The sequence below is a fragment of the Myxine glutinosa genome, chromosome 3 (genome assembly GCF_964187855.1).
Source record: "Myxine glutinosa chromosome 3, kmMyxGlut1.1, whole genome shotgun sequence".
NCBI lineage: Eukaryota > Metazoa > Chordata > Myxini > Myxiniformes > Myxinidae > Myxine > Myxine glutinosa.
The window spans coordinates 190,373,219-190,398,827 of record NC_136263.1 but is presented as its reverse complement, the minus strand read 5'-3'; the positions used below and the strand labels follow the sequence as shown (position 1 = coordinate 190,398,827).

At 50.9% G+C, this 25,609-nt stretch overlaps 1 protein-coding gene across 1 annotated transcript; it reads right to left on the bottom strand.

Annotated features, from left to right (window-relative positions):
- Positions 1–19,729: 19,729 nt before the first annotated feature.
- LOC137423908 (charged multivesicular body protein 4c-like) lies at positions 19,730–24,446 on the bottom strand. The gene is made up of 2 exons (XM_078773537.1): positions 23,901–24,446; positions 19,730–19,888 (listed from the first exon to the last, which is right to left on the bottom strand). The coding sequence occupies exons 1-2, from the start codon at positions 24,393–24,395 to the stop codon at positions 19,730–19,732; spliced, it is 654 nt and encodes a 217-aa protein (XP_078629663.1). The 5' UTR covers positions 24,396–24,446.
- Between the last annotated feature and the right edge of the window lie 1,163 nt (positions 24,447–25,609).

The following is a 25,609-nucleotide window of genomic DNA, read 5'->3' as shown; positions in this document are numbered from 1 at the left end:
CAGCGGGCGCGGCTACCCCGCGCTCGTGCGAGCTGCCACTTTGTGCGTCTGATACCACGTGCGTGAGAGCGCCATTTTGTGCACCCGATACCTCCTCAACCACCTCCTCATTGCTCTCCTCCATTTCTTTCCTGTGGTCCTGTGTTACCCCTAACCCCTCTTCTAGCTCACCCACCTGCATCCGATCGCCTTGACTAGCCATGGCGCGATTTCAAAGTTCGGGTTTTTTTTTTTAAACAAAACAAATTTCGGCCGCTCCATTTTAATTTGGTTCGGGCCTCGTATCTCACTCCCAGACACCAATTGTTACGGACCGCGGATAAGATGTTGATTTGCCGAGCGGATGGCGCCGCGGCCCTAACAGTTACCCCGACTAACCCGATTCCTGGACGTTGGCCGAATCGCGCCACAGATATTCAATAGGGAAAAGACAAAGGCGACACGGATGTGAAGAAGAAGAAGAAGACAAAAAGGTTTGAAATGCTACTAAATTTATTCCTACTATTTACACAATCAAAGAAACCAAGGAGAAGGAAGGATAATAAAACAATTTACAGAAGAAATCAGAGACACAGTGAAAATACTAGCTTATCTAACAGGCTTAACTTATTCCCTGGACAGAACAAACAAAGACGGACTCACACGGGGAATTGCAGAGTGGATTGGCTGGAAGGAGGTGGGTGGCTGGAGGGGGAGGAAGGCACGGAGCTGGCTGGAGCTTGATCCCGCACGGGACGTCGGGCTGGACCTCCGACAGCCGCCGATGCCACCGATCCTGTCGTGTGCACGGGATCACGGGTCGGAGCTGCTTGGTGGAGCCGACGCGCTGGTGGGGGGTCTGGCGTGACGGGTTCTCTCCTCTCTCTTTCTTAGTCCAACCCAGTCCAACAACTTCCTCTCTTGCTTAGTCCAACAACAACTTCCAGGCTTTTCGGTGTTCTGATCTCCTCCCTCCTCGACTCTCTCTGGGGGCCTCTGCCTCGGGTTATATAAGCCCCACCCTTGACCCTTTTGCGAACCTCCCCCAAACATTCTCTCTCCGCCCTCTAAAGCCAACCCCTCGTTCTGGGTTGGTCAGCAAGGGCTGGTTCACTCCTCCCCTCTATGACGAGGTGGAGACACGCCCTTCTTCCCCGACCTTGTCTCGTGGCCAATGGTGGTTTTGGGGGCGATTCGAGCTAGCCCCAGCCAAAGGGCAGCAATGGCAATGAAGAAAACCGCCCAAAATGCAGTTGGCAATTGCAGCAAAGTGGACGGCAGATGAAATGCAGCAAAGTGGACGGCAGATGAAATGCAGCAAAGTGGACGGCAGATGAAATGCAGCAAAGTGGCTAAACCTGGCACTTGGAAGATGCCATGTCGGAGGGATCTACTTTATTTAATGCAGTGCAATGGAGTGTCAAATTAATGGAAGACAAATCCTTAGCCTAATACACATAATAAGGATATAACTACTGAACATGGATATATGGTGTCCTTCGTGTATGCTTTATGGAATTAACTACGGGAACGCCCTTTGACCTTTATACAACACTGGAGTAAGGAGGGCGATATTTTTACAACTATTTACACAACAACAACAAAAAAAAAAACCATTCTCATATCCACAACAATATATATATATATATATTGTTATAGATCGCGGTTAGGATGTTATAGACCGAGCGGTGGTTTAAAACCGCGACCTAACAAAACTCACCCGATTCACCCAGACTTTGGCCGGATCGCACCGCAGCTGCTCAATGAGGGGAAAAGACAAAAACGACGAATGCAAAGAGGAAAAGGAATAAAACGAGAAGACGTACAGACGAGTAATGGGTTTTATTATTTACACACACAAGCAAAAAGGAGCAATCAAGTTTTATTTACAACACATAAGACGCAGGTGACACAGTGCAAATTTAGCTTACCTACAGGCTTAACTGATCCCAGGACAGAACAAACAGAACGCTGACTCACGCGGGGGATGCCAGGAATGGCAGAAGGTGGATGGCTGGAGGGAGAGGGAGAGGTCCAAGGGGGGTCCCGCAGCACAACCGGCGCGTTCAGCAGCCGCCGTTCCTCTTTGGCCCTGCTCCAAACCGCCGTTCAGGCCCCCTTTGGCGGTTGGGTGGTCTTGCGGCTGCGGCCTCCGTCCGCTGCGTTCCCAGGACTTGTCTCACTCGCTTTTCACCACCGACTCCTCACCACCGCAACCAACTGTGACCACTGACCCTCCTTTTGCAACCGACTCAGACCAACTCTTCTCTCTCTCTTTCTCGGTGCGACCAACTCCTCCTCTCTCTCTCTTTCTCCGACCAACCCAGAGTGCATCTCTCTTTCTTCTTCTCCCCCTCCACTTCCGGTTGCGCCCTTTTATAGCGCCCCCCAGCGATCACGCCCCCGGCGCTTTGGACACGCCCATCGGGGCGCTCACCTCGGCCCTGGCTGGTCGCACGACCCTCGGGCTCCGCCCCGGACGACGACGGGCGGGCGCGCCCCTCCCCTCCTCTGACGAGGTGGAGACACGCCTTTCTTCCCTGACTCGAGCCTCGTGGTCAATGGCGGTTATTGGAGGGGAGGTGATTGGGAATCGAGGCTCAGCAATGACGAGAGGGGATGTAATATGGCAATCGAGGGTCGGCAATCACGAAAGGGGGGATGTGAAGGAAATGGGGATTTTTGGGGATGGGAATGGAAGGGGATCTATTCTCTCTCACTGGTGCAATGGAGTATTTCAATTAATGGGAGACACAGCCTTATCTTAAAACACAGAATAAGATATAACTATCGAACATGAATATCCTATGATTGGCTGACGTGTATGCTTGTGGACTATGGGACGCCCTTTTGATCTTACACAGCTCCGGAGGCAGGAGGCACAGCACAACAACAATAATAATAATCATACAGCACACAATAAAAAAATATATATACAGTCCTCATATCCACAACACTGCACTCTCCTCCTCTTAGGCACGTCCCGGGCCTACAACTTTTAGCTTTAGCGTGACACGTAGGTGTAGTTCCCTCTATTTTTAACCTGACCCTGAGTGCGACAGTTTAAACATAAATAAATGTGTCCCGCTGCTCCATTGCACCCTGCCTAACAGACTTTCGCCCACAGTTAACCGAATTGCGGAATGGTCTTCAAACTATACACTGACGGTGGGGAGCATTATTTACAATGACTCTGCTTTTATTTACAAAACTAACCCAGGACCTGTAATTGTTCTTTCTGGGGGGGAGACAGTCTGCTCTGCATCAATGCACCATGAAAGCACCTATAACGCACCAACACACCCTCAAGCACCAATCAGTGCAGTCACCACTGTTCATCAATAAAATAAATTCAACAACCCCTAACCCTGCAGGTGTCTCTTGCTCTTCGGCTCCCTCTGCTGGTGATTATTATTTGTCTTCCAGATGTTGTCATTTTCATTTTGCTTTGCTTACTGGCGGCCTATTTTCAATAAAGTGTGCCCAATGTGTCCTTATTTATTTTATTTATGGCCCACAGGGCCGACTAGTGTGGTTCACCTGTGGGGCATCGGTGCCCTGTGGCCAAGGTCCGCCAGCAAGATTTCGGGCCCTCATGGCCGGTTCCAGCAGAGGGGCCATGCCCCAACCCATGGGGTCCATAGGTGGTGCTCGGCCACAGACATGTGGTCCATAATGTGGTGCATCGATGCAGACAGCTGGTTCTGGGAATTTCGGGCGCACAATGGCCGACCCACGCACGCTCCCCTCGGCGCCCAACGGCGCTCAGGTCCTCATGTGGGAGATAAAAAGGGGGGACAAGACAGATGAGCGAGGGGTAAGGTCTCAAGGGTACACATCAAAAAGGGCAATGCAAGGCGAAATGCGTATGGAGGGCGAAGTGAGAAAGCTCGTCCCTACCGTACGTCACCCCCCTGTTACCGAGCCCACCCTTGCCCTTACCCCATATGTACAAAACCTACACATTACCAATTCGTCACTACTGTCACGTCTTCCCCATATTTCCCCTATATCAAATTCGTCACCACAATCCCTCTACTTCAAAAATTTGCCATCATCAATTCATCATCAATCCTCATAAGGAGGCAGAGATGGAACATCAAAGCACAATGTCACACCCACGTCATGATGCGTCTCACATTCCAAACATTTGCACAATAAAAAATAATAAAACATGGCATGGTGTGGAGTACCTGTCACCTCCGGTGAGTGGATGCAGATGGTGCGAGGAGATCCTTCATCCTACCTATCCTCTAAATGACTTTAACACACTTTACACTACCCGGGGTCTTTCCCTGCCAATCCATTGGCCAACTTACACTACGGGTTCTAATAACCAATTCCCATTGGCCAAACTGTGGTGCTCCTCAATTTTGGGGTCTCACTCCCCCGATTCATCTCCCGGTGCTCTAGCACAATTTCTGGGCTGCGACGTGTACCTCTCCCAACAGGTCTACCCACCTGCACACCTCCACCACTGTAGTTGCCACCCGAGCTTACCTAGCTCCTCACCCTAACCTAACTAACTGGGGACAGCCCCTCTCCTGGCTCTGTCACCCCTTGGTGCCCTCTGGCACTGGGCTACCCGGGTCCGTCCTCCGGATCCTCGGGCCCCATCCACACAACTACTACCGGCTCCCAGAGCCCACCTGCGGCCTCACCTGGCCGACATCCTTACAGTGGTGGAGTGCCCAAACAACTACACACACTAACAGGCTACACGCCCAGCCATTTCCACAACACCAACGCACCCATCCACATACCATTCTGTCACCCGCACCACAGATGCCAATATCCAACTACAATTTACCTATACCCTCTACCTAACACTTACACTACCCGCCCCGGGTATCCGTGATGGGGGTCCACTCTTTCCCCATTCACACCTTCGCACCATCCACTCCACTCCACAATTTCCACCATTCTCACTCCACGACCATCCATTCCACTACTCCATACCATTTATTCCATACACCTGTCTTTCATTCACCTGTCGTTGCACACCTGTGCAATCTCACCTGGTGCCACCTGCACCCTCCTCCTCTTTCTGGACCAGTTGGTCAACGCAACACACATCACCATCACTCACTCATACACTGCTCCACACACCTGTTCAGTTGCACACCTGTGCAATCACACCTGTTCCATTCTCACCTGTTCAATCCTCACACGCACGGCATCATCTCAGCTAACTACTCCCCTCTGAAACTTGCGCTTCCCAGTCGTCCCTTTAAACTATTGCGCTCCCACGTCATTATAATCCACACTAATCTACCTGCGTCCCCACTACAGGTATCAGTCACTAACTAATCTTAACGTCACCTAAGGTCATCTTCTCTAGATCCCTACACACCATATCCTAACCCACCCGGGCTAGTTTTCACTGCCATACACCCCATAATCTAGTGCTCCTTTGCCCCCATCTGTGAGGGATGGTGGATTTGCCATCCCACCACATCGGGGGTCTCTCACTACCAATTTCGCTCGTCCAAATCCAACAATTCAAAAATTTTCCATTTACTGCCAATTCCATTCACTTTTCTAAATTTCGTTTTAAATCACTATCACTATCACCATCACCCGTCTACTTATTACATCCTCTCGGTGCGCCAATTCACATCACCCGTCTACTTATTACATCCTCTCGGTGCGCCAATTCACATCACCCGTCTACTTATTACATCCTCTCGGTGCGCCAATTCACATCTACAGCCCGGCTTCGTACAGCCGAGCAATGAACGCGGGTCGTTTTGTGCCAGCGGCTGGATACGTCCCGCATTCGGGGCAGGGACGGAGGCTTACCCGGGCCGAGATCCCATGCACCACTTCGGCGTGGAGCCATCCAATGTCCCGATCTCGACCTGCCGGCACGTCTCAATAGAAAGTGGTCGCCATGACGACCCTTCCTATCGAGCTGCCCGCTCCGCCTTGTGGAGCCCGGCCCGGACGCGGCCGCTCCACGCGAGGCCCAGCGTGGATCGCGCACGGCGGTCCTTTCGAACCCGCCGTGGCTCGGATCTCCGCTGGTTCTCGCGGCACGCGAAGCCCGGCACGCACCGAGGGCCCGATCCGGCTAAAAGTCGACCTAACCTTTAACCCGGTTACCGTCGACGCTTCACCTGCAGGCCTACATGCATACGCTACCTCTTTCTTGCTCATACATGCAGCCGTTCCCATTCTCCTCGTACCTTTTCTTTCACACCTCGGTACACTCATTCCGCTCACCGACTTGGTCACACACCTGACCACCGAACACTTTGGCACACATTCGTTGCTCGCACACCTCACCAATACACCTCTTCGCGCCCCTTTCTCGGTCACCTCCTTTGTGACAATCACAGGTGTGCTCTCACCCGCACACCCAACCACGTGTCTCACTACCAATTCCAGCGTGCATTCCCACTCACGCTCTACCATTCCAGGTGTGCATCCTTCTATTCCAGGTGTACATCCTCGCTCACCTGCCACAACCAACTCACGCTCCGTTTCACTCTCACTACTCTCACCTCCACTCTCGGTCGCGCACTCACCCTTACTCTTGACAGCATGCGCTTTCCCCATGCACCTGTCCGTTACACACCTTTCTCGCGCATCCTCCCGCGCACACTTCTTCGTTACTTCCTCCGTAACACTCACCACAGGCATGCATTCTCCCTTACTCTTGACAGCATGCGCTTTCCCCATGCACCCGTCCGTTACACACCTTTCTCGCGCATCCTCCCGCGCACACTTCTTCGTTACTTCCTCCGTAACACTCACCACACCGCGCTTCCCTGTGCTCCCTCGCACACGCGCTTCGACCAACTCACTCTTGACGGCACACTCACTCCTCGGCGTGCACTTTTTCCTCACACACCCCATGGTCGGACATTCTCGCACACCTCTTTTTTCGCACACCAGACCTGTCGCACACTTCACCAACGGCCTCTCACGAACACCCGGATCCAAACCAATCCCCAAGCCGACTGAAGCTTTCCTCACATCATATACATTGCCACTCACCTCCGTACCTTGTCTCCGCACCTCCTTTGCCACCTGCAAACTTTTTATTTGGTTAGTGAGCATCACATCATGATTTGAACACAGACCTTGTACATATTCCATGACTTCCTCCTTTATCTCCCTCTTAGTTTCTGTCCGTCCCTTCTTAATTTCACTCACCTCTTCTCCCACTTCCTCTAGTTTTTGTTTAACCTCTTTTATTTCTCGGTGCGTCCCCTCAAGTTCGTCCTCTAAGGCTACCGTGACCGTCTCTATGTGCATCCTCACCTGCCGGTCCTTTGTCTCCATTATCTCTGTCACCTCCTCCACCCTCATTGTCAGTTCCTCCCGTACCATCTGACATTGCCTCTGCGTCGCTATTAATTCGTTTTTAATTTCTTTTTGTGTCGCCTTTAACCCTCCTAGTACCGCAGTGTTCTTTTGAACCTGCTCCACTAACTTCGTTTGTCCCTCTGTCAGCTGCTCTACTCCTTTCGTCAGATCTTCTATTCCCCCTTGTAACTTTGCCGTATTATTTCTCACCTCTTTCTCTATACGCTTTTCGCCTCGCTTTACCTCCTCGCGTAGCCCCGAGACCTCCTCACTCACCCCTCGTCGTATTTCCTCCATCTGGTTCCCCATCTGTTAGATTTCCCGGGCGGATTGTTCCCCTATTTCCCGCAATTTGTCCTCCATCCTATTTTCTAACCCCATTAACCCATTTTTCACCCCCTCTAACTGATTCTCCTGGGCAGCCATTCTGTTTTCCACCCCCGTTAACCCATTCTTTACCTCTTTTATCCCGTTGTCTAACCCCTCAAAATTATTGTCTAACTTCCCAAATTTCCTGTCTAACCCCTCACCAGTACCCCTCGCTTCGTCCCTCATTACCCCCATTTGGCCCTCCAATCGCTCACCCTGAGCATCCATCCGGTTCCCCATTACCCCCAATTGCTCACTCTGAGCATCCATCCGGTTCCCCATTACCCCCAATTGCTCACTCTGAGCATCCATCCGGCCCTCCAATCGCTCACTATTCTGGGCCATAAGGGCCTTCATTTGTTTAAAAAAAAGGTTCAAATCCATTGGCATCTCCGGTTCGACTACCGCGACCATGGGCGTGGCTAAATGTGGCGCCGCTGTAATCACGTGCGCTAGAGCGCCATTTTGTGCACCTGAAATTCCCGCAACCACATTGCCATTTTCCTCCTCCCTTTCTTCCCCGAAGTCCTGGGTTACTTCTAACCCCTCTATCTCTCCCACCGGCATCCCGTCGCCTTGGACAGCCATGGCGCGATTTCAAAATTCGGCTCTTCCTTTAAAACAAAACAAATTTCGTACTTTATAATTTTGAGCGCGTGAAGCGCGCTCCGGGTCGATCTCACTCCCCGACACCAATTGTTATAGTACTAACACAATTGGTGTCCAAAATTTGGGCTAAATAAATTTAGTCCCAGGTTCGAATCCCACCTCCTGACTACCAATTGTTATAGATCGCGGTTAGGATGTTATAGACCGAGCGGTGGTTTAAAACCGCGACCTAACAAAACTCACCCGATTCACCCAGACTTTGGCCGGATCGCACCGCAGCTGCTCAATGAGGGGAAAAGACAAAAACGACGAATGCAAAGAGGAAAAGGAATAAAACGAGAAGACGTACAGACGAGTAATGGGTTTTATTATTTACACACACAAGCAAAAAGGAGCAATCAAGTTTTATTTACAACACATAAGACGCAGGTGACACAGTGCAAATTTAGCTTACCTACAGGCTTAACTGATCCCAGGACAGAACAAACAGAACGATGACTCACGCGGGGGATGCCAGGAATGGCAGAAGGTGGATGGCTGGAGGGAGAGGGAGAGGTCCAAGGGGGGTCCCGCAGCACAACCGGCGCGTTCAGCAGCCGCCGTTCCTCTTTGGCCCTGCTCCAAACCGCCGTTCAGGCCCCCTTTGGCGGTTGGGTGGTCTTGCGGCTGCGGCCTCCGTCCGCTGCGTTCCCAGGACTTGTCTCACTCGCTTTTCACCACCGACTCCTCACCACCGCAACCAACTGTGACCACTGACCCTCCTTTTGCAACCGACTCAGACCAACTCTTCTCTCTCTCTTTCTCGGTGCGACCAACTCCTCCTCTCTCTCTCTTTCTCCGACCAACCCAGAGTGCATCTCTCTTTCTTCTTCTCCCCCTCCACTTCCGGTTGCGCCCTTTTATAGCGCCCCCCAGCGATCACGCCCCCGGCGCTTTGGACACGCCCATCGGGGCGCTCACCTCGGCCCTGGCTGGTCGCACGACCCTCGGGCTCCGCCCCGGACGACGACGGGCGGGCGCGCCCCTCCCCTCCTCTGACGAGGTGGAGACACGCCTTTCTTCCCTGACTCGAGCCTCGTGGTCAATGGCGGTTATTGGAGGGGAGGTGATTGGGAATCGAGGCTCAGCAATGACGAGAGGGGATGTAATATGGCAATCGAGGGTCGGCAATCACGAAAGGGGGGATGTGAAGGAAATGGGGATTTTTGGGGATGGGAATGGAAGGGGATCTATTCTCTCTCACTGGTGCAATGGAGTATTTCAATTAATGGGAGACACAGCCTTATCTTAAAACACAGAATAAGATATAACTATCGAACATGAATATCCTATGATTGGCTGACGTGTATGCTTGTGGACTATGGGACGCCCTTTTGATCTTACACAGCTCCGGAGGCAGGAGGCACAGCACAACAACAATAATAATAATCATACAGCACACAATAAAAAAATATATATACAGTCCTCATATCCACAACACTGCACTCTCCTCCTCTTAGGCACGTCCCGGGCCTACAACTTTTAGCTTTAGCGTGACACGTAGGTGTAGTTCCCTCTATTTTTAACCTGACCCTGAGTGCGACAGTTTAAACATAAATAAATGTGTCCCGCTGCTCCATTGCACCCTGCCTAACAGACTTTCGCCCACAGTTAACCGAATTGCGGAATGGTCTTCAAACTATACACTGACGGTGGGGAGCATTATTTACAATGACTCTGCTTTTATTTACAAAACTAACCCAGGACCTGTAATTGTTCTTTCTGGGGGGGAGACAGTCTGCTCTGCATCAATGCACCATGAAAGCACCTATAACGCACCAACACACCCTCAAGCACCAATCAGTGCAGTCACCACTGTTCATCAATAAAATAAATTCAACAACCCCTAACCCTGCAGGTGTCTCTTGCTCTTCGGCTCCCTCTGCTGGTGATTATTATTTGTCTTCCAGATGTTGTCATTTTCATTTTGCTTTGCTTACTGGCGGCCTATTTTCAATAAAGTGTGCCCAATGTGTCCTTATTTATTTTATTTATGGCCCACAGGGCCGACTAGTGTGGTTCACCTGTGGGGCATCGGTGCCCTGTGGCCAAGGTCCGCCAGCAAGATTTCGGGCCCTCATGGCCGGTTCCAGCAGAGGGGCCATGCCCCAACCCATGGGGTCCATAGGTGGTGCTCGGCCACAGACATGTGGTCCATAATGTGGTGCATCGATGCAGACAGCTGGTTCTGGGAATTTCGGGCGCACAATGGCCGACCCACGCACGCTCCCCTCGGCGCCCAACGGCGCTCAGGTCCTCATGTGGGAGACAAAAAGGGGGGACAAGACAGATGAGCGAGGGGTAAGGTCTCAAGGGTACACATCAAAAAGGGCAATGCAAGGCGAAATGCGTATGGAGGGCGAAGTGAGAAAGCTCGTCCCTACCGTACGTCACCCCCCTGTTACCGAGCCCACCCTTGCCCTTACCCCATATGTACAAAACCTACACATTACCAATTCGTCACTACTGTCACGTCTTCCCCATATTTCCCCTATATCAAATTCGTCACCACAATCCCTCTACTTCAAAAATTTGCCATCATCAATTCATCATCAATCCTCATAAGGAGGCAGAGATGGAACATCAAAGCACAATGTCACACCCACGTCATGATGCGTCTCACATTCCAAACATTTGCACAATAAAAAATAATAAAACATGGCATGGTGTGGAGTACCTGTCACCTCCGGTGAGTGGATGCAGATGGTGCGAGGAGATCCTTCATCCTACCTATCCTCTAAATGACTTTAACACACTTTACACTACCCGGGGTCTTTCCCTGCCAATCCATTGGCCAACTTACACTACGGGTTCTAATAACCAATTCCCATTGGCCAAACTGTGGTGCTCCTCAATTTTGGGGTCTCACTCCCCCGATTCATCTCCCGGTGCTCTAGCACAATTTCTGGGCTGCGACGTGTACCTCTCCCAACAGGTCTACCCACCTGCACACCTCCACCACTGTAGTTGCCACCCGAGCTTACCTAGCTCCTCACCCTAACCTAACTAACTGGGGACAGCCCCTCTCCTGGCTCTGTCACCCCTTGGTGCCCTCTGGCACTGGGCTACCCGGGTCCGTCCTCCGGATCCTCGGGCCCCATCCACACAACTACTACCGGCTCCCAGAGCCCACCTGCGGCCTCACCTGGCCGACATCCTTACAGTGGTGGAGTGCCCAAACAACTACACACACTAACAGGCTACACGCCCAGCCATTTCCACAACACCAACGCACCCATCCACATACCATTCTGTCACCCGCACCACAGATGCCAATATCCAACTACAATTTACCTATACCCTCTACCTAACACTTACACTACCCGCCCCGGGTATCCGTGATGGGGGTCCACTCTTTCCCCATTCACACCTTCGCACCATCCACTCCACTCCACAATTTCCACCATTCTCACTCCACGACCATCCATTCCACTACTCCATACCATTTATTCCATACACCTGTCTTTCATTCACCTGTCGTTGCACACCTGTGCAATCTCACCTGGTGCCACCTGCACCCTCCTCCTCTTTCTGGACCAGTTGGTCAACGCAACACACATCACCATCACTCACTCATACACTGCTCCACACACCTGTTCAGTTGCACACCTGTGCAATCACACCTGTTCCATTCTCACCTGTTCAATCCTCACACGCACGGCATCATCTCAGCTAACTACTCCCCTCTGAAACTTGCGCTTCCCAGTCGTCCCTTTAAACTATTGCGCTCCCACGTCATTATAATCCACACTAATCTACCTGCGTCCCCACTACAGGTATCAGTCACTAACTAATCTTAACGTCACCTAAGGTCATCTTCTCTAGATCCCTACACACCATATCCTAACCCACCCGGGCTAGTTTTCACTGCCATACACCCCATAATCTAGTGCTCCTTTGCCCCCATCTGTGAGGGATGGTGGATTTGCCATCCCACCACATCGGGGGTCTCTCACTACCAATTTCGCTCGTCCAAATCCAACAATTCAAAAATTTTCCATTTACTGCCAATTCCATTCACTTTTCTAAATTTCGTTTTAAATCACTATCACTATCACCATCACCCGTCTACTTATTACATCCTCTCGGTGCGCCAATTCACATCACCCGTCTACTTATTACATCCTCTCGGTGCGCCAATTCACATCACCCGTCTACTTATTACATCCTCTCGGTGCGCCAATTCACATCTACAGCCCGGCTTCGTACAGCCGAGCAATGAACGCGGGTCGTTTTGTGCCAGCGGCTGGATACGTCCCGCATTCGGGGCAGGGACGGAGGCTTACCCGGGCCGAGATCCCATGCACCACTTCGGCGTGGAGCCATCCAATGTCCCGATCTCGACCTGCCGGCACGTCTCAATAGAAAGTGGTCGCCATGACGACCCTTCCTATCGAGCTGCCCGCTCCGCCTTGTGGAGCCCGGCCCGGACGCGGCCGCTCCACGCGAGGCCCAGCGTGGATCGCGCACGGCGGTCCTTTCGAACCCGCCGTGGCTCGGATCTCCGCTGGTTCTCGCGGCACGCGAAGCCCGGCACGCACCGAGGGCCCGATCCGGCTAAAAGTCGACCTAACCTTTAACCCGGTTACCGTCGACGCTTCACCTGCAGGCCTACATGCATACGCTACCTCTTTCTTGCTCATACATGCAGCCGTTCCCATTCTCCTCGTACCTTTTCTTTCACACCTCGGTACACTCATTCCGCTCACCGACTTGGTCACACACCTGACCACCGAACACTTTGGCACACATTCGTTGCTCGCACACCTCACCAATACACCTCTTCGCGCCCCTTTCTCGGTCACCTCCTTTGTGACAATCACAGGTGTGCTCTCACCCGCACACCCAACCACGTGTCTCACTACCAATTCCAGCGTGCATTCCCACTCACGCTCTACCATTCCAGGTGTGCATCCTTCTATTCCAGGTGTACATCCTCGCTCACCTGCCACAACCAACTCACGCTCCGTTTCACTCTCACTACTCTCACCTCCACTCTCGGTCGCGCACTCACCCTTACTCTTGACAGCATGCGCTTTCCCCATGCACCTGTCCGTTACACACCTTTCTCGCGCATCCTCCCGCGCACACTTCTTCGTTACTTCCTCCGTAACACTCACCACAGGCATGCATTCTCCCTTACTCTTGACAGCATGCGCTTTCCCCATGCACCCGTCCGTTACACACCTTTCTCGCGCATCCTCCCGCGCACACTTCTTCGTTACTTCCTCCGTAACACTCACCACACCGCGCTTCCCTGTGCTCCCTCGCACACGCGCTTCGACCAACTCACTCTTGACGGCACACTCACTCCTCGGCGTGCACTTTTTCCTCACACACCCCATGGTCGGACATTCTCGCACACCTCTTTTTTCGCACACCAGACCTGTCGCACACTTCACCAACGGCCTCTCACGAACACCCGGATCCAAACCAATCCCCAAGCCGACTGAAGCTTTCCTCACATCATATACATTGCCACTCACCTCCGTACCTTGTCTCCGCACCTCCTTTGCCACCTGCAAACTTTTTATTTGGTTAGTGAGCATCACATCATGATTTGAACACAGACCTTGTACATATTCCATGACTTCCTCCTTTATCTCCCTCTTAGTTTCTGTCCGTCCCTTCTTAATTTCACTCACCTCTTCTCCCACTTCCTCTAGTTTTTGTTTAACCTCTTTTATTTCTCGGTGCGTCCCCTCAAGTTCGTCCTCTAAGGCTACCGTGACCGTCTCTATGTGCATCCTCACCTGCCGGTCCTTTGTCTCCATTATCTCTGTCACCTCCTCCACCCTCATTGTCAGTTCCTCCCGTACCATCTGACATTGCCTCTGCGTCGCTATTAATTCGTTTTTAATTTCTTTTTGTGTCGCCTTTAACCCTCCTAGTACCGCAGTGTTCTTTTGAACCTGCTCCACTAACTTCGTTTGTCCCTCTGTCAGCTGCTCTACTCCTTTCGTCAGATCTTCTATTCCCCCTTGTAACTTTGCCGTATTATTTCTCACCTCTTTCTCTATACGCTTTTCGCCTCGCTTTACCTCCTCGCGTAGCCCCGAGACCTCCTCACTCACCCCTCGTCGTATTTCCTCCATCTGGTTCCCCATCTGTTCGATTTCCCGGGCGGATTGTTCCCCTATTTCCCGCAATTTGTCCTCCATCCTATTTTCTAACCCCATTAACCCATTTTTCACCCCCTCTAACTGATTCTCCTGGGCAGCCATTCTGTTTTCCACCCCCGTTAACCCATTCTTTACCTCTTTTATCCCGTTGTCTAACCCCTCAAAATTATTGTCTAACTTCCCAAATTTCCTGTCTAACCCCTCACCAGTACCCCTCGCTTCGTCCCTCATTACCCCCATTTGGCCCTCCAATCGCTCACCCTGAGCATCCATCCGGTTCCCCATTACCCCCAATTGCTCACTCTGAGCATCCATCCGGTTCCCCATTACCCCCAATTGCTCACTCTGAGCATCCATCCGGCCCTCCAATCGCTCACTATTCTGGGCCATAAGGGCCTTCATTTGTTTAAAAAAAAGGTTCAAATCCATTGGCATCTCCGGTTCGACTACCGCGACCATGGGCGTGGCTAAATGTGGCGCCGCTGTAATCACGTGCGCTAGAGCGCCATTTTGTGCACCTGAAATTCCCGCAACCACATTGCCATTTTCCTCCTCCCTTTCTTCCCCGAAGTCCTGGGTTACTTCTAACCCCTCTATCTCTCCCACCGGCATCCCGTCGCCTTGGACAGCCATGGCGCGATTTCAAAATTCGGCTCTTCCTTTAAAACAAAACAAATTTCGTACTTTATAATTTTGAGCGCGTGAAGCGCGCTCCGGGTCGATCTCACTCCCCGACACCAATTGTTATAGTACTAACACAATTGGTGTCCAAAATTTGGGCTAAATAAATTTAGTCCCAGGTTCGAATCCCACCTCCTGACTACCAATTGTTATAGATCGCGGTTAGGATGTTATAGACCGAGCGGTGGTTTAAAACCGCGACCTAACAAAACTCACCCGATTCACCCAGACTTTGGCCGGATCGCACCGCAGCTGCTCAATGAGGGGAAAAGACAAAAACGACGAATGCAAAGAGGAAAAGGAATAAAACGAGAAGACGTACAGACGAGTAATGGGTTTTATTATTTACACACACAAGCAAAAAGGAGCAATCAAGTTTTATTTACAACACATAAGACGCAGGTGACACAGTGCAAATTTAGCTTACCTACAGGCTTAACTGATCCCAGGACAGAACAAACAGAACGATGACTCACGCGGGGGATGCCAGGAATGGCAGAAGGTGGATGGCTGGAGGGAGAGGGAGAGGTCCAAGGGGGGTCCCGCAGCACAACCGGCGCGTTCAGCAGCCGCCGTTCCTCTTTGGCCCTGCTCCAAACCGCCGTTCAGGCCCCCTTTGGCGGTTGGGTGGTCTTGCGGCTGCGGCCTCCGTCCGCTGCGTTCCCAGGACTTGTCTCACTCGCTTTTCACCACCGACTCCTCACCACCGCAACCAACTGTGACCACTGACCCTCCTTTTGCAACCGACTCAGACCAACTCTTCTCTCTCTCTTTCTCGGTGCGACCAACTCCTCCTCTCTCTCTCTTTCTCCGACCAACCCAGAGTGCATCTCTCTTTCTTCTTCTCCCCCTCCACTTCCGGTTGCGCCCTTTTATAGCGCCCCCCAGCGATCACGCCCCCGGCGCTTTGGACACGCCCATCGGGGCGCTCACCTCGGCCCTGGCTGGTCGCACGACCCTCGGGCTCCGCCCCGGACGACGACGGGCGGGCGCGCCCCTCCCCTCCTCTGACGAGGTGGAGACACGCCTTTCTTCCCTGACTCGAGCCTCGTGGTCAATGGCGGTTATTGGAGGGGAGGTGATTGGGAATCGAGGCTCAGCAATGACGAGAGGGGATGTAATATGGCAATCGAGGGTCGGCAATCACGAAAGGGGGGATGTGAAGGAAATGGGGATTTTTGGGGATGGGAATGGAAGGGGATCTATTCTCTCTCACTGGTGCAATGGAGTATTTCAATTAATGGGAGACACAGCCTTATCTTAAAACACAGAATAAGATATAACTATCGAACATGAATATCCTATGATTGGCTGACGTGTATGCTTGTGGACTATGGGACGCCCTTTTGATCTTACACAGCTCCGGAGGCAGGAGGCACAGCACAACAACAATAATAATAATCATACAGCACACAATAAAAAAATATATATACAGTCCTCATATCCACAACAATATATATATATATATATATATATATATATATATATATATATATATATATATATATATATATATATATATATGTATATATATATATATATATATATATATATATATATATATATATATATATATATATATATATATATATATATATATACATATATATATTAAAAATATTTAAAACAATGATGTATAACCCTCACTGATTCGAACTTTCTCCAACCCTGTTTTTCTCTTGGAGATTGAGAAGCAACCGATCTCCTCAATCACGCGAAGTCATATTATCTATTAGAAACAGAAGGCTTTGTTTATTTTGTAAGATGTTAGAAATCTCTGTTTTCTCTATGACTTGACATTTTATGGCTGGGAGAGTTGCATATGAAGAAAGAAAAAGAGCTGACCCAACGAGTTGAAGACACAAAATGCCTGTTATCTTTCTTGAACCTTACCTGACCCCGCTCTTTGATCTCTGACTATAAAAAAAAGCCATGCCACGGCACCCTGAAGGAGTTCTTGGTTCAGTTGTGATGTATTAAATGTAGTGTTGATCTGTGTCGAATGTAGCGTAGTGATTTCATTTTATTTGTGTATGTGTAACTCAAATGGAAGTGTATTCTGTAAATACCTTTGGTGAAAGTGAATCAAGTATTACTATGTTGAAGGAGCTGCGCTCCAACGCGAGTCGAAAGAATTGACGCGACCAAAGACGGAATTCGTCCGAGTTGCTTTATTGAAACAAAACAGCTCAGGTATTCTGACCAAAAGCCCGTTTATCGGGCAGCAATATATATACACATTTATGTCGGGAAGTTTGCCCGGCAAAAGCTATACCGGGCATGCCCGGGTGTCAAGGGCGAGCCTTGGAAAGGCGAGTCTGGACCTGCCCGGGCGTGTTTGGCTGCGGCCTGGCAAGTCGAGGCTGGGCGTGCCCGGGCGCTCTGGACGAGCACTGGAAAGGCGAGAGCGGGCATGCCCGGACGCTCTGGGCGAGCCCTGGAAAGGCGATAGCGGGCATGCCCGGACGCTCTGGGCGAGCCCTGGAAAGGCGACAGCGGGCATGCCCGGACGCTCTGGGCGAGCCCTGGAAAGGCGATAGCGGGCATGCCCGGACGCTCTGGGCGAGCCCTGGAAAGGCGAGAGCGGGCATGCCCGGGAAAGACGAGACGGGGCGTGCCCGGGAGGTTCGGGCGTGCCCGGGAACAGTGAGTCCGGGCATGCCCGGGAGAGGCGCGTCTGGCCGTGTTCTGGCCGGTGCAAGGCGATTGTGTGCATCCAGCGGTAACCGCTACAATGTGTCATTAAATCATTAATTGTCTTCTGAGACGAAATGTGGACATTTAATTCTCTTGAGTCTTGTCAAATCAATTCAAAGGCTATTAGGCTATTAAAAATTCCACAACTCGGAGGCCAAAATTCCACAAAAATTCCATCTCTCGGATGTACGTTAAACTGGGCATCCCGTCTGCCGGAATTCGTTAGTGGATGTTAACTCTTAGATGCAGGTGTCAAAAATCCTACATAAACGCAGACATTGGTCCTCGGAGGCCCAACGGATGTATTAGTGTAATGTTTTTTTAATTTTTTATAGATTTTTTTTTCATATCCTTTCTCAATCCAAGTCGATGCTCATGGATGTGTATTTGCTCAGAAAATGTGAATCATTCATCCTATTAGTTGGAAGAATCCCATATAAGAAATGAATCTTTTTTTTTTTTTTGCAAAAAAAAAAATTAGGTTCAGGGTTTTTCAACTTTTTTTTCTCTAAAAGGTTGAGGCTCATGGAGGAGTATTTGCTCAAAAAATATGATTCACTAATTGTTACGGCCTGTAGCACACCAAGCCAAGCCTTCAATCACACTGTCTTTATTTATTGATTATCACACAAAAAATCTCTTCCTTCACATAAAACAAAGAAGGGAGAAGAGAGGGAAAAACCCGAGTCGGCCATTCCAAGAGTAGGCAGGTCCCAGAGTAGGCAGGTCCAAGAGTAAGCCACCAAGGCAGGCCCAGCAGTAGGCCCCAGGGCAGGCCCAGTGGTAGGCCCCAGTGCAGGCCCAGCACGAGAGGGTAGGAGTAGGCAGATCCACGAGTAGACCCCAAGGCAGGCCCAGTGGTAGGCCCCAAGGCAGTAAAGGTACGGCAGCAAGAGTGCGATCAAAGTCACCCTTCAGGTAGAGATGCAGCTGCAGGGGGTTGATCCGGCATACCCTTCAGGTGGAGAGATGGCAGCTGGAAACGCTACAACACCCGAAAAGGCACTCCGCTATGAGCCCTTCTCCAAAATGGCCACTCTCTCCTCTGAATCACCTTCCTGGCCCCTCCCCTGCCCCACAGCCAATCATAGGCTTTATACACCTGGACCAAACCACTTGGTCTAACTCACAGGGGTGGTGGGGGGAAGGAAGAATAAAAATGTCACAGACCGTAACACAGTCGGCAGGCCTAAGAGTAGGCAGGTCCAAGAGTCGGCAGGTCCAAGAGTAGGCCACCAAGGCAGGCCCAGCAGTAGGCCCCAGTGCAGGCCCAGCCCGAGAGGGTAGGAGTAGGAAGGTCCAAGAGTAGGCACCAAGGCAGGCCCAGCAGTAGGCCCCAGGGCAGGCCCAGTGGTAGGCCACAGTGCAGGCCCAGCACGAGAGGGTAGGAGTAGGCAAGTCCATGAGATGGACCCAAGGCAGGCCCAGCAGTAGGCCCCAGGGCAGTAGAGGTACGGCAGCAAGAGTTCGATCAAAGTCACCCTTCAGGTAGAGAGGCGGCTGCAGGGGGTTGATCCGGCATACCCTTCAGGTGGAGAGATTGCAGCTGGAAACTCAACAACACCCGAAAAGGCACTCCGCCATGAGCCCTCCTCCAAAATGGCCACTCTGCTCTGAATCACCTTCCTGGCCCCTCCTTCTCCACAAATTCCTTCACTTCAAAATCCATCTCCTCAGCCATGGTGTACGACTGCAGTAAATATAGAAGTATCAGCACCGTAAACAAAAGTCAAATTATCTGCCAATGAGAAAACTTACCAATGCGAAAAAAAACAAAAATCCAAGACAGGTATCATATAATCCAGCTCCCGTACGAGCCCCCACCCCCACCCCCCAAAAAACTGCCTTTAGAGTATCGTTTACACCTGTTCAGGCCCACTGTATTTAGTCAACCTTACCATCTGCATCCCCCTGGTCCATCATGAAGCCCAGAGTCCAAGCGCTCTCAAATCTTCGTCTTGGTCTTCCTGCTTAGCCGGATCTACTGCAGGGATGGTAGTTGATGGGACACTGGGCAACTCAGGTTTCCCAACAGCCAGGAGTTCTTTATCAAGCTCTTCTTGTTCCATCTCCGCCAGCTCAGCCAGAAGTTTTTTTTTTTTGTTTTTTTGTTTTTTTTTGTATACAAGATCGAGGCTCGTGAAAGAGCGAACATTAATCACACAGAAAGACAAACCGACACATAAAACATATAACATCGGGAGCGGTAGACAAGATGGGGAGAGAGGGGGAAGGACACAAACACAACATTTGAGAGCAGGGACCGAGAGACATGGAGACATCGAGAGATCTGAGAGAGGGCGAGGGCTTTGCGGGGGGGGGCATGGGAAGGGGGCGGTGGGAGAGGTATAAAACATATGGACACTGCCAGGACTTCCAGGAAAGAAGTTGGAATTTCAAACAAGGTGGATCTGGGGTGAATTAGCGGGGGTAGAAAAGATCAAGGTTTTGGATGGGGGAAGATAAGAGATGGTGGTGAACAGCTGTTTTAAAGACCTGGAGGGAGGAGTGGGATTGAAGGGAGTGAGGGAGTTTGTTCCAGAGGCGGGAGAAAAGAGGAATGAAAGAGTGAAGGTGAGCAGAGAGCCGAGATTTCGGCAGTTTAACCATCAGAGGGTTGCTGGCAGATCTTGTGCGACCTGTAGGAATATTTGGGGGACAGAGCACAGAGAGAGCTGGGGGTGCAAGGCCGGAGAGGAGTCGGTAGAAGACAGAAAGACCACCTACCTGCCTGCGGTGAGTGAGTGAAAGGCCCTCAGAGATAGCTTCATCGTGGGAGATTCCAATAATTCTGAAAGCTTTGGTTTCAACAGCGTGAAGCCGAGCTAGGTGTGAGGCAGGAGCACCGGCCCATAGGGGAGAACAGTATTCCATTGAGCTGCGGATGAAAGCCTTGTATGTGGTGAGGAGCTCAGGTGTGCCGAGGAAGGACTTCGCACGACGGAGGATGCCCAGTCGGCGACTGGCTTTGGAGGCCAGCTTGGAAATGTGGTTTTCCCAAGAAAGATCATGGCAGATAGTGAGACCCAAAAGCTTGAGCGACAGAACTTCTTGGAGAGGATTGTTGAGAAAGTAGATGGGAGGGTTGTCCAGTCGATCTTTTCGGAGAGACATAGTAAGAGTGTGAGATTTGTCAGGATTGAAAGACATGTTCCACTTGCTTGACCAGTCTGTGATTTTGTCCAGGTCTTCAGAGAGTGAGGAGGCTGCAGACTGCCGATCTGAGGGAAGAGGAATGGAGCGGCAGAGAGTGGAGTCATCAGCAAAGAGATAGAGAGGATTTTCAAGAGAGTCAGAGAGATCATTGATGAAGACCAGAAAAAGCACGGGGCCCAGAACACTGCCTTGAGGAACTCCAGCCTGAACAGGAAGAGGAGATGAGAGAAACCCATTCAGGGCCACACGTTGACGACGACTAGAGAGGAAGTCCGCCAGCCATGCGTGGAGATTTCCATGGATACCAAAGGAGGAGAGTTTGGTGAGCAGAGCGGGGTGCCAGACCGTGTCGAAGGCACGTGATATGTCAAGGGAGACAGCTCTAATTTCCTGTTTGGCATTGAGGACCTCCATCCATTGTTGAGACAGCAGAAGCAGCATGTCCAGAGTAGAGTGACCTGGTCTGAAACCAAATTGATGATCAGAGATCAAGCCATTGGAGAAGAGAAAAGATTTCATATCCGAAGCAATGATGGATTCCATGACTTTGCTGATAATTGGGAGAAGGCTGATTGGTCTGTAGTTGCTAGGATCTGTTTTTGCACCTTTTTTGTGCAAAGCGGTGATGTTGGCTGATTTCCAAGCAGATGGCAGTTGACCTTGAGCAAAAGAGAGGGTGAAGAGAACAGAGAGAGGGTGAGATAGAGCGGCAGAGCAGGATTTTAGGACCCGTGGGCTGATGCCGTCGGGTCCAGTTGCAGAATCAGAGTCGAGGGTTGACAGAAACTTTTCCACCTTGTCAGGAGGAAAGGACACGGAGTCCAGGAGCAGCAGGGTACGACTGGGTATGGTGGGTACAGAGAGGGATGGGTTTGGGACACAAGATTTAGAGGCAAACACAGAGTTGATGCATTCAGCTTTTTCACGTGCGGAGTCAGCTGTGTAGCCGTTTGAGGTAAGGGAGGGGATGGAGGGGGAACAAACACCAGAAACGGATTTGACCAGACGCCACCAGGATTTGGAAGAGGGAGACAGATAAGAGAGTTCGGTCTTGAGAACGGAGAGATATTGTTTCCTGGCTCTCCTGAGGGTGGACACACACTTGTTTCGGGCTTTGTGAAAGGAAATGAGATTTCCTTCCGTTGGATTTGCTTTCCAGGAGACGAAGGCAAGTTGTTTCTGGGCAACAGCCTCACCACAAGATTCCGTGTACCATGGACGGGAGGAAGGGTATGACAACTGAAGACGAGATGGGATAAATCTGTGCATGAGAGAGAGCAATTTACTTTGGAAGAATTCCCAGGATGAGTTGATGTCAGAGGTGGTAGAGATGGGAGACCAGTCCAGATGATTGATGGCTGCTTGAAGACCGTGCCAGTTGGCCTGAGTGAAATGCCAGACTCGTCGACGCTGAGCAGGCTCCCTGAGGATGGTCAGAGAGATGTCCACTTTAACAAGGACATGATCAGATGATCCGATTGGAGCAGAAGAAGAGCAGCAGACATTTTCAGGGAAGTTAGTCATAACCAAGTCCAGAAGAGAAGATGTTCCGTTGACTGAGATCCGGGTCGGGAAATTGACAGATTGTGTCAGTCCCAGTGAGTCGCAGAAGTCCTTTGCTGAGGAGCCATGGCTGGTGAGAGAGGTACCCACACCCAGCCAACTGGCATGATGACAGTTGAAATCACCACATATGAGGAAGAGAGAGTTGGGATGAGTAGATAGAAGTTGGTCCATATTATCAGACAGCGAGATGTAGATGGAGTCATCACTGTTTGGTGGACGGTACAACACACATATGAACAAGAGGTGGGAGCGAAGGGGAAGCCGTAGCCAGAGGTATTCCTGGGGGTGAGGTGGAGAGAGTGCAGTGCAGGGCGAGTGAGGAAGAGAGTTTTTGATAAAGATAGCAACCCCGCCTCCAGGACGAGGCTCAGGTCTATCATACCGGAGGAGGGAGTAGCCCGGGAGAGATATTAAGGAATCAGAGACATCATAAAGGAGGAAAGTTTCTGTTAAGCAGATCACATCTGGTTTGACAGAAGCAACCTGTATGGAGAGATCAGTTAAGTTTGAACGAAGGCCCTGGATGTTTGAGGTCCATACCGTTAATGAAGAGGAAGGGGGAGCATCAGATACAGAACAGGGGGGAGGAGGGGTAGGGTAAGATGTGGAAGAGGTAGGGAGAGCTGTTGAAGGTGTGTCAGAGATTTCAGAATAGCTCGGAGAAAGGGAAGGATGGGGCGGGCAAAAGGTTTGATGGTGATTGGGTGTGGCACAATGAGGTGTTATTTGAGGAGGGGGAAGAGCGAGGCAGAAGGTTGGGGGAGATGGAGGTGAGAGTTGGAAGGGGGAAGAAGCGGGGAGGACGCTTTGAGGAGGGGGAGTGAGAGGGGGGAAATTGAGAAGCAATGAGGGTGGGGAGATTTGAAGGGGAGGGGTGAGGGGGGAGTTTGGGAGGGAAGGGACAAGGGGAGGGATTTCAAAGGGATGGGATATGGGGGAGATTTGGAGGGGAGGGGTGAGGGGGCGTCTTGGCGGGGAGGGGTGAGGGGGTAGTTTAGGAGGGAGGGGGCAAGGGGGGAGATTTGAAAGGGATGGGTGATGGGGAAGATTTGGAGGGGAGGGGTGATGGGGAAGATTTGGAGGGGAGGGGTTATGGGGAAGATTTGGAGGGGAGGGGTGAGATTGGATTTTAGAAAGTGTACGATTTATGGGAAACGAACATTTATTGCAAAATGAGTTTCTTGTGACCTTCGAGTTAAAAATACGTTTAAGGACGCTGGATGGAGGATGGAGTGCAGGAGAGTTTAGGGAATGTAGGAAAAAGGCACTATAGGAGATGGATATTTTTTTTGGGATGAATTGATTTGGTGAGCAAGTCGAAAGCAGCCTTTTAAAGAAGAAGAAGAAAAAGGTGTTATAAAATATGACGGAATACATAACTTCATCCTCATCAATCTCTTGTGCAAAGCCAACAGGCCGAGAGATGGCATCAGAGACTTCCTGCGCCAAGTCCTGCTGTTCCTGTATATCAGCCATTAGATCATCGACTTTATCAATGTCCCTATCCTTGTGGACTTTCTCCAAAGCCTTGGCAGCAAACCCCATGGAGCGAAGCACCTCCGTGTTCGTGCTCGCATTCTCCAAGGACTCGCGTTGGAATTCAATAGTCGAAAGTGTCCCATCAATTTGTGCTAGATGTTTTTCAAAGCGCTTCTTGCGCTTCAAGGCAAGCAAAGCTTCTCGCTTGTTCTTCATGCCATGCCGGCGAGCAATTTCTAACTGAAGACTAATCTTCTCTTCTAAGAAGAGCTGCTTTTTACACAACAGCTCTTCGCTCTCTCGTAAGCGCTGGATGTCTTCTTGCTTTGATGGCGAGCTTTCTGTCTTGCCCATGGCACCGAAGAGCTTTCCAAAGAAGCTCATAGCACCGACTGTATATAGGGAACAGTACCGTTAACCCATAAAATGGCGCTCTCCGTTCTACAGCACGGACCAACAGCCGATTCATAGCGAGAGGTCCTGGGTTCAAAACCCGGACGAGCCCCCAATTTTTTATGGCCTGAAGCACACCAAGCCAAGCCTTCAATCACACTGTCTTTATTTATGGATTATCACATGAAAAATCTCTTCCTACACATAAAACAAAGAAGGGGGAAGAGAGTGAAAAACCAGAGTAGGCCAGTCCAAGAGTAGGCAGGTCCAAGAGTAGGCCCCAAGGCAGTCCCAGCAGTAGGCCCCAGGGCAGGCCCAGGGGTAGGCCCCAGTGCAGGCCCAGCACGAGAGGGTAGGAGTAGGCAAGTCCCAAGGCAGGCCCAGCAGTAGGCCCCAGGGCAGGCCCAGGGGTAGGCCCCAGTGCAGGTCCAGCATGAGAGGGTAGGAGTGCGCAAGCCCACGGGTAGGCCTCAAGGCAGTAGAGGTACGGCAGCAAGAGTTCGATCAAAGTCACCCTTCAGGTGGAGAGATTGCAGCTGGAAACTCTACAACACCCGAAAAGGCACTCCACCATCAGCCCTCCTCCAAAATGGCCTCTCTCTCCTCTGAATCACCTTCCTGGCCCCTCCCTGTTATCCCAGGTAGTACCGTAATGAGGAAAACCAAGGCCTCTCTTATGGGTAAGTTCATAATCATCTGCACCAACAGCAGCTTTTTTCAACTCACCAACCTTATGATCCATAAGATGTGTCCTAATGTCCAAGGGGATACTGTTCCTAAACTCTTCCATCAAGATAATCTCCCTTAGATTACCATAGGTCCTATCCACTTGTAGAGAACGATACCACCGATCAAAACTCATTTCCTTCTCCCTCGCAAATTCAACAAATGTCAGCCCAGCCTGTCTTTTTAAGGTTCGGAACTTCTGCCGGTATGCTTCTGGAACTTGCTCATAGGCGGACAACACAGCCCTTTTAACAGCTTCATAATTCTCTGACTGATCCTCGGACAGAGCTGAATACATTTCCTGGGCTCTCCCTATGAACCCACTTTGTAGTAGCAGGGTCCAGTATTGTACGGGCCACTGAAGACGTTTTGCTATCTTTTCAAAAGACAGAAAAAACGTTTCCACCTCCTCCTCGTTAAACTTGGGAACAAGCCTAATGTTCCGAGCCACATCAAAGGAACGGGAGAGATCATTTTGA

Excerpts from the sequence above, each read along its gene's own strand:
- LOC137423908 (XM_078773537.1), bottom strand. The coding sequence starts at position 24,395 with ATGAGCTTCTTTGGAAAGCTCTTCGGTGCCATGGGCAAGACAGAAAGC. Across the intron at positions 19,889-23,900 it reads AGGATGAAGTTATGTATTCC|CTGGCGGAGATGGAACAAGA; the intron begins GTCATATTTTAT and ends CTTCTGGCTGAG.